Source organism: Pteronotus mesoamericanus, unplaced genomic scaffold (genome assembly GCF_021234165.1).
Source record: "Pteronotus mesoamericanus isolate MK-2021 breed Mesoamerican mustached bat unplaced genomic scaffold, CSHL_Meso_final scaffold_54, whole genome shotgun sequence".
NCBI classification, from domain to species: domain Eukaryota; kingdom Metazoa; phylum Chordata; class Mammalia; order Chiroptera; family Mormoopidae; genus Pteronotus; species Pteronotus mesoamericanus.
In genome coordinates this window covers 74,397,133-74,406,855 of record NW_026555321.1, presented here as the reverse complement: position 1 = coordinate 74,406,855, position 9,723 = coordinate 74,397,133, and the positions used below count along the sequence as shown (strand labels likewise).

The following is a 9,723-nucleotide window of genomic DNA, read 5'->3' as shown; positions in this document are numbered from 1 at the left end:
AAAGTTATGAATAAAAAATAGAATGTATATTTGAATAACTTACAATCTATAATTCTATAAAAAATTGCTAGAATTCAAACATCTTTTTAATATATTTCTGGTAAAACCAAAGTCAAAATATAGTACTTGGGATTCCTCCTTGTCCAAAGAAATTAAAACTTCTCAAATAATTTGTACTCTGCAAATTTCAATTCACAAGAAGTATACAAAATAGGATAAGTAATAAAAAGTGTGTATGAATGAAAAGCTACCAATAATTCCAATTTTTGCTACCTTGGCAAGGTATTGTACACATACCACATCAATATAATAGAAATGGCACAGTTTCTGAGGACACAATCCACATTTTATTTACATTTTAAGACTAATCTCAAAAATCACATATCCATACACTTATTTCCTTTTTGCTGATTTCACTTAAACTTAAATGCATGTTTGTCAAAGACTGTAAACAAATATTTGCCATGTCTTTTACATGTAACACACAGAAACAGCTTTTAACAGAAATTCATCGACCTTCCCCATGACATTTTTTTATTATAAATACAGGTATCAAAACAATCCTGAACATATTTTTGATACTACTGGTAGTCAGCAACCCACACCACTTTGAAAATTAAAACAATTTTTGACAATATTCATTGTACCTGCTACTTTAGACAATTTAAACTGAATCTCTTTCACTAAGCAAGATGGATAAAGCATGCCATTTCTTTTTTCTTCTTGAGATTTTTAGAAACACACATGCTTCCACCACAGCTATGTGTATCTGACACTTCTAACCATACTTTCATCTTTTAAACCTGAATTCTATTTTGAGTACTCCAGGTTTATGTTTAAATGACAATGCCTTAAAAAAAAAATGTGCTGCATTTTTCCTCCTGTTACCTGAAAAGATAATGTGTATACATATATTAAATATATTCTTACAAATGTCCAGGTCATGTTTACCAGCTGGAATTCTTTTACTTAATGTGTGGGTATTCTGCATTGTGATATTTAATCAAGACATTAACATGAATAGAAGATTGTTGATTTAAGACAAATTTGAGATTCACTAAAATTAATTGTTGTACGTTTGTCCTTCTGGGGGCTGTGGAAGCTTCATATTTTCTTTGGACATCATTAGACGTCTTAGTTCTTGAAGTACAACTTTAATGCTATATGAATTTTGCCATTTTGCTAATACTGGTATGCTCCGTGCATCTACCTGAAAGGAGAGATAAAGAATACAATTAATTACCAAGTTTAAAGTACTCTGGCATTAATTTAGTAAACATTTTAATAAGTCCTTTTAAAAACTCACAGCCTGGCTCTCTTTCCACAAAAGTCAATATTATAAAACTATAGGCTAATATAATATTTAGAGAAAATATTCCTTCTTTAACGTATTTCAAAAAAATCTGTGTCTTTTGTGTGTGGGTGCTTTTCTACATTTTACAGATAAACATGTAATGAACTTTGGTCACCAGAAATTTTTTTAAGTGTATGTTAAATAACTACATTGTAAACATATTTACTAATTCCTTCTCTTTTTTAATTTTTTTAAAAAGGTTTTACTTATTTATATTTAGACAGAGGGGAAGGGAAGGAGAAAGAGAAGGAGAGAAGCATCAATGCATGGTTGCCTCTTGCACACCCCTTACTGGAGACCTGGCCAGCAAGCGAGGCATCTGCCCTGCCTGGGAATTGAACCGGTGACCCTTTAGTTCGCAGGCTGGCATTCAATCCACTGAGCTACACCAGCCATGGCTACTAATTCCTTCTTGATGAAGTAAAGATAGAGGATTCCTTTCCATTCTCAGTTCCTCTACCAAGGAGCTGGGCAATTATCTCCATTCGGATTTAGGAATGAACTGTGAACGTGATCTCTGCTTTCAGATTTTTCTTTCCAATGTGTTCTATGCATCACACTAAATTAATCTTCCACTATGGAAGACTGACATCATGTGGCTAGAGTTCCTTCAAAGCCTCATTCCCAGGTAACTGCCATCACTTGACCTATCTGGCAATTCCCTGAAAAACATCATCCACGAGGCTTTTCTTTATCTGACCTCAGAAATCACACATTGGGTACTGCCTATTCTGTCACCCACCCATGCCACCCTTACCCCAGGCATTAAAGCAGTGTCAATCTTTTAACATCACTAGTGACAGGGGAAGCAATAACAGGGCAAACAGGAAGGTAACCAAAATACTTCAGAAGACTCTACAGATATCCATAGGGATATTGAAAAGTTCTAACATATGCCTGTAAATCTAGAAGACCACACACATACAGGGCTGTGCACAGGCTCTTGAGAGACCTGAGAAGGCCATAAACTGTCACCTGTGGCTGACCTTGAGCAACATATGAAAAAAGATTATGTACCATAACCACATGGGATTCATCCCAGAAATTCAAGGTTAGTTCAATATTTTAAAAGTCAAGTAATGTAATATGCCATATTAAAATAGAAAACACAATCACAATTATCTCAACAGACACAAAAAGCATCTAACAGAATCCAATAACCTTGTATGATAAAAGCACTCAAACTAAGAATAGAAAGGAACTATCTCAACCTAATAAAGGGCATCTGTAAAAAAATATATACAGCTAGCATCATATTTTACAGTGAAAGACTAAATACTTTCCTCCTGATATCAGGAACAAGGCAAGGATTTCCAGTCTCATCACTGCTACTCATGATGGTACTAGAGGTCCTAAATAGGCAATCAGGCAAGAAAATGGAATAAAAGGCATCCAGGCAGAAAAGAAGTAAACTGGCTCTATTTACAGTTGACATGATCTTGTATAAAGAAAATCCTAAGATATCCATTAAAGAAACTATTAAAGCTAATAAACCAGGACAGCAATGCTGCAGGATACAGGATCAACATACAAAAACCAGCTCTATGCCTGCATACCTGCAAAGAACAATCTGAAAAATCAAAGTAAGATAACAATGTTAGTTACAGTAGCAATAAGAGGATAAAATACATAGGTATAAACTTAACAGAAGTATAAGACCTGTATACCCAAAACTATAAAAAAAAATTGTTGACAGAAATGAAGACCTAAATAAATGGAAAGATTCCATGCACATGGATCAAAAGGCTTAATATGGATTAAGATAACAATATTCCTCAAATTGATCTACAGCTTCAATACAATCCCTATCAAAATTTTAACTTTTTCTTTTTTCCAGTGGACAAATTGATCCTTAAATTCATGTGACGATGAAAGGAACCCAGGATAGCCAAGACAATATGAAAAAGAAGAACCAAGTTCTTCAATTTCAAAAGTTACTACAAAGCTATAGTAATCAAGAAGGTGGTGCTTATATAAGGATGAACATCCGTGTCAATGAAATACAGCTGAGAGCCCCAAAATAAATGTATGCATCATATATACACAATGGACTGACCTTTGATAAGAATACACAATAAGAAATCTCTTCAATTAGTGGTGTTGGGACAACTAGATATCCATACGCAAAGGAATAAAGTTGTACTCTTAACTCTCACAAAAATTAAATCAAAATGGATCACAACTAAATTAGGAGCAAAAGCTATAAAACTTTTAGAAGAGCACTGGCCAGGTAGTTTAACTGGTTGGAGCATTGTCCCATACACCAAAAGGTTGCGGGTTTTATCCCCAGTAAGGGCACATACCTAGGTTGCTGGTTCAATCACTGGTCAGAGCATGTACAGGAAAAAACTGATTAATGTTTCTCTCTCATATAAACATCTCTCCCCCCTTCCCCTTCCTCTCTCTAACAATCAGTAAGAAATATATCCTCAGGTAAGGATTTAGAAAAATAACAATTAAAAACTCTTATAAGAAAACAGGAGCAAATCTTCCTGACATTGGATTTTGTAATCGTTTCTGAGATAAAACAGAGTACAATGAACAACAAAAAAATAAAAAATAAAAATAAAAATAAAATGGTTACACCTAAATGTAAAATGTTTGCATTGCAAATCACACAATTAGGAAAGCAAAGACACAATCCACGGAATAGGAAAAATACTTGCAAATCATACATTTGATCAGGGACTCTTTTTCACTATTTAAAGAACTCTTACAACTCAGTAAAAACTTATCTCAATTAAAATATGGGCAAGGGCAGACTGTGGTAGGCAGCTTTTATGGACTGGTTTGTTAAACTGTAACCCCTACAGGGATGGTATTAGAAGCTGAGGTGTTTGGAAAGTAATTAGGCCTAGATGATATCATAAAGGTAGAGCACCCATGACAGGACTTGTATCCTTTAAAGGAGAGAGACTAGTAAGCTTGTCTCTTCAATTAGTGAGCTTGAGACTTCAGTGTGAGGACAAGAAGTCAGTCATCTACAACAAATATGAGTACTCTCACCAAAATCCAACCATGCTAGGTAACACCCTGATCCAGAACTGTAAGAAATAAATTTCTGTTGTTTAAGCCACCCAGTCTATGGTATTTTTGTCATAGCAGCCCAAACTAAGACAGCTTTTAAAATGGCTCTCAAAGATCTTCAACTCTTGATATTCATATCCTATGGAATCTCTCCTTTTGAATAGGGGCTAGGCCTAGTGACTTGCTTAAAATGAACAGACTACTGAGAGTCATTTCCAATATTAAGTTGCAAAAATATTCTTGTTTCTATCTTACTCTTTCTTTCTTTTACTCCTTGTTTCACAGGTGGAAGTCAGCTGCCATGTTGTGAACTGCCCTAAAAAGAGGGTTATATGGCAAGGAACTGAGAGTGCTTTGTGGGCAACAGTGTGCAAGAAACTGATGCTCTCAGCACAAAAACTCACAAAAATCTGAATCCTGCCAACAACCAAAAGACTGAGGTTGGAATTGGATCATTCCTTAGTCAAGCATTCAGATGAGACTACAGCACAAGCTGACATCTTGACTGCAGCCTTATGAGAGCCCCTGAGCCCTATGACCTAAAAAAGCTGCACCTACATACCTGGCCCACAGAACCTGTGAGATAATAAATCCTGTTGTTTTCAACTGCTTGAAAAAAACAAAGAATCTAAATAGACACAAGTGGCCAATAAGCATTTGAAAATGTACTCAACTTCATTAGCCTAATCAGAGCACTGCAAATCAAACCCACAATGAAATAAATACTACTATACACTCTGTAGGATGGCTATAATAAAAAAGACGTAGACAGTAACAAGTGTTGACAAGGATGTGGAAAAGTCAGAACCCTCATATACTGTTGGTTGGAATGCAGAATACTACGTTCACTTTGAAAAACAGTCTGGCAGTTCCTCAAAAATGTTAAACATTGAGTTACCACACGATCCAGCAATTCCACTCCAAGATATATTTACTCAAGAGAAATCAAAATGTTATTATCTACCACGTGATAAATGAATAAACAAAATGTGATATGACCATATAACAGAATAGTATTCAGCAATAAAAAGAAATAAAGTACTAACAAATGCCACAACATCAATGAACTTTGAAAATACTATATTAAGTGAAAGAAGCTAGTCACAGAAGAATATATATTGTATGATTCCATTTATACAAAAAGTCCAGAATAGGCAAATCTATAAAGACAGAAAATAATTTAGTGGTTGTTTAGTGTGAGGGAGGTGGGGGGTGGAAAGTGACAACTAATGGGTAAGGGGGTTGCTTTGGAAAAGATAAAAATGTTATAAAATTGGATTCTGGTAATAGGGCCACAACCCATGAACACTAAAATACATTGAATTATGTACTTTAAGGGAGTGAACTGAATGGTATGGTATGTGAATTATGTAACAACAGAACTATTTAAAAACAGAACAGAAACATCTCTCTGACAAGCAATTGAAACAATGTTAAGATATTTAAAAATGCTTCCTCCAATGCTTTAACTTAAAAGAGGAGGGTCCTGACTGCTGTGACTCAGTGACTGAGTGCCAGCCTGCAAAACAAAGGGTCGCCAGTTCAACTCCCAGTTAGGGTACGTGCCTGCGTTGCGGGCCTGGTCCCCAGTAGGGGACGTGTGAGAGGCAATCATATATTAATGTTTCTCTCCCTCTCTTTTTCCTTTCCTTCCCCGCTCTCTAAAAAAGAAATAAAATCTTTTGAATAAATAAATAAGAGTAGCAATTCCATTAGCCTGTTTTAAACAGATTCCATAAGTGAACAAGTTAATAAAATAAGTCGAGAGAATACCAAGTTCTTCCCAAAGCAGAAACAAATACTTCCAGCTGTAAAGTTAAACTATAGTTAAATAAACCTGTAAAATACCAATAGGATGCATAAAAATCGGCGGGGGTGGGTGGGGGGAGATAAAAACAAGGAAGGAAGAAGAGAGCATGGGAAAAGAAATATCATGTCAGAACAAATCTGGATCTTATCTGTCTATAATATACAATAGCCTCCAAAACTTGAGACCTTACAGCATAAGACACTGTAATTTATGCTTTACAATACTAACCACTCACAAAAAATAATTTTGACTGGTTCTATTAAGTAAATATAAACCAAAATGACTAAAGCAACAGCCATAATTCATCCAGTAGTTAAATCACCTCATAATATATAAAATTATCCTGGCACAATCAGCAGTAGTCAAGGTGAAATTCTCTATTTATTTACTAGTTATAAAATTAATAATTTAAATCTTAGATATCAATCAAGAGAAAAACTCATTCCCAACATATTCACCCTACCTCAATCCTCTACACACACACACCTACACTTCAATAATTAAAATTAGTATTTATTCACTGTTTTCAAATCCCCACTCTGGCTTGACATTATGAAGGACTGGTGGGAATGTGCATTCACAGGCCACTCTTACACATAGTTAGTAGGACAGACATAAACACAGCCCTGTGGAAAGCAACTTGGCAATATTCAATCAAGCTAAAGATAAGCCCCACACCTCAGCAGACATTTCACTACTAGGTGTATGCCCTGGAGCTATTCAAAGTATTCTCCATTGAACAGTGTTACTTCTTGAACTGAATAGTCCATGACAAGATAAACAGGAATTCAGGGTAGTGGTTAGAGAGATCTAGAGCAATTTGAGAGCAATTTTTATTTTAAAAAATCAGAGCTTATAATTTTGTCTTTGTTGTTTCATTTTTCTAGTAATTCAATTTTATTATATTTTATAAAAGTATTTATCTACAACATTGGAACCAATAAACAAATACCAGGTCCTGAGAGGCACTGCCTTAAGGTACAAGAACACTTGTACAATCTTTTCAGAGAAAACTGAAAAAAACCTAAATGCTCAGCAAGTCAAAAACAGAATATTTAACAATTTTTAAAGATCTAATTTGTATGACTCAACATGGGTAATCCAAAAAATTAGTGACATATGATTCCGCACAAAATAACAATATAGAAGTATACACAGGTGCATAGTAAAAGCACAACAATCAAGCACAGAAATTATAAACTGCAAATTCAAGATCGGACTACCTCTGAGGAAAGAGGGAAAGGTGAAACTGGGGAAAGACACACAGAGAGTTAACCATTTATAATGTAGTCTCTAAAAAAGATCTGTTACAAACAAGATAAAAGTGTTACTATATGACAAAAGCAGGTGGAGAATGTTGGTTATATCATTCTCTAAAACTGCTCTGTAGGTTAAAAAGATTTCTCTTAGAAACACCAAAATAAAAACAAGAGAAAAGTAATAAAAAAATTTACAGTAACTACTATAAATGAAAATAACAATGTAACTACATATAACAGAATAAGAAGAGATTTAATTCAGACTGAGGACTCAGGAAAGAATTTTTTAAGAAAATGACATTTACATTGAGAATCTGATTAGGATTTGCTAGAGTAGAGATGTCCACACAGGAAGGACAGAAGCGCAAAGGTCGGTCATAGAGCCCGATGAAAGGTGTGGAGGGCAGTGTGTACTGTCAGCTGATGAGTCATGGCAAGAAGCAACCACGTTGTGGCTGAAGCCATTAAAAACTTCAAAGCACGTAAGTGATGTGACACAATCTGTGTTTTAGAAAAATTCCTCACTGTTGGAAGAAGGAATTACAAATATGGGAAGGATGAAATCTGTAATTAAACCTACAGTATTGGAATAGAATTTGAGGTATAGGTATATATTCATGGTTTTAGATACATAGACAGAAAGAGGGTGGGAGGGAGGGAGGAAAAACTGCTGTTCATATGTGATAAATTAGGTAAAACTATAAAGTAAGTAAATATAAAAGAAAATATTCAAGATGTTAATTACCCTTGGTGGAGAAAGAACACAGGGATGGGATAAGGCGTAGCATACAGAAGTTAAGAATATTGACAATATTCTATATTTCCTAAGATGGATAAAGTTCATTCTCTTATTATGTTATTATGATTCCTAACATATATTTTGCATGGAAGTGTAATCTCAACATGGTACCTGAAGAGCCTGAACTTTCAAGTCTGAATCTAACAAATCTACTCATATTGGAAATTTAGCTATTTCTACCAACTTACTTTTTTTTTTATTTATTTTTAGAGAGAGGGAGAGAAACGTGTGGTTGCCACTCATGTGCCACCCACTGGGGACCTGGCCTGCAACCCAGGCTTGTGCCCTGACTGGGAATCGAACTAGAGATCCTTTGTTTCACAGGCTGGCACACAATCCACTGATCTACACCAGTGAGGGCTCTTCCATTTTTGTTAGATGAGTCAGGCAGAGTGTGTCATTTTGGTTTATTTGCTTTAAATAAACAACAGTGCTCAACTATGACTATTTGTTCCAATGCAGACCATACTTATTCCTCTCAAAGAAAAATCCTCTTTTCATGAATATTCATCCTTTTAACCTCACCAAATATATGAATAACCTAACCCCAAAGAAAAATAACATTAAAAAAAACTAGTGGTCATCTTTTCACCAAAAAAGGATTCGGTGAACTATGATGGAAGCAATTAATAAAACCCCAAGAGAAGCGTTGCTGTCACATCTATATACATGAAGGTTGTAAGGATGGGTTGATTTATAAAAGAAAAACAACTTAAGATAAACTTCTTTCGACTTTCATCTAAACAAAGATCCTTTTATTTTAACTTTCTCCTGACTACATATTATAGGTTACATAAGAATAAAATGACTACTTTAACTTACCATTCCACTGGAATTATTTATTCCATTCATATTAATTTTGGTTACAAATCTAACTGATGGAGGAGCTTCTGGGTATTTAGGTCCACATTCTACTTTCAGGCTATATATTCTGTTTTCATAATTTGTCTGGAAGGCAAAAAAAAAAAATAGTAATATTCAAGTGCTTAATAAAGAGGAAAGTACAATTTGAATGTACTTGATATTATTTTGTATGTGATCAAAAATTTACTTTTCTACATTCAAATTTATTTGACCTAAATGGTTAGAAAAATGCAGCAAACATACTTAAAAGTAGAGATTCTATAAAATAATTCTATACAATCATATCAAAATGATAAGAATTTGCTTTTTGCATCTAACGAAAAGAAAAAAGCAAAGAGTTCGCATTGTTGGGGAAGGGACTACTTGACTGTGTCACGCACATACAAAGGTTCCCATTTGTCCAAGACAATTCTGTTTATTCCTACTGTTCCAGTATTAACATTAATAGTGCTTCTTTTCATTCTCAAAAGAACCTGGTTGGACAACAAATTATATGGTTCTCCCACTCGTAGTGTAATCAGTAACTTCTAGCAAAAGGAAAAACACTGTATTACAGCAAGAAAATATTTCATGCCTCTTTTATATTTACATTACTACTTTACTATTTTTG

General features: G+C 34.6%; 1 protein-coding gene across 3 annotated transcripts in view; it reads right to left on the bottom strand.

Annotated features, from left to right (window-relative positions):
• Positions 1-324: 324 nt before the first annotated feature.
• The window catches only part of UBE2V2 (ubiquitin conjugating enzyme E2 V2), a 44,723-nt gene continuing 35,324 nt past the window's right edge, over positions 325-9,723 (bottom strand). For all 3 annotated transcript variants that reach the window (XM_054595585.1, XM_054595586.1, XM_054595587.1), the window contains 2 exons: positions 9,072-9,197; positions 325-1,210 (listed from right to left, as the gene is read on the bottom strand). In XM_054595585.1, coding sequence (XP_054451560.1) covers positions 1,064-1,210; positions 9,072-9,197 — 273 coding nt within the window. In that variant the 3' untranslated portion in view covers positions 325-1,063. The remainder of the gene's footprint in view (positions 1,211-9,071; positions 9,198-9,723) is intronic.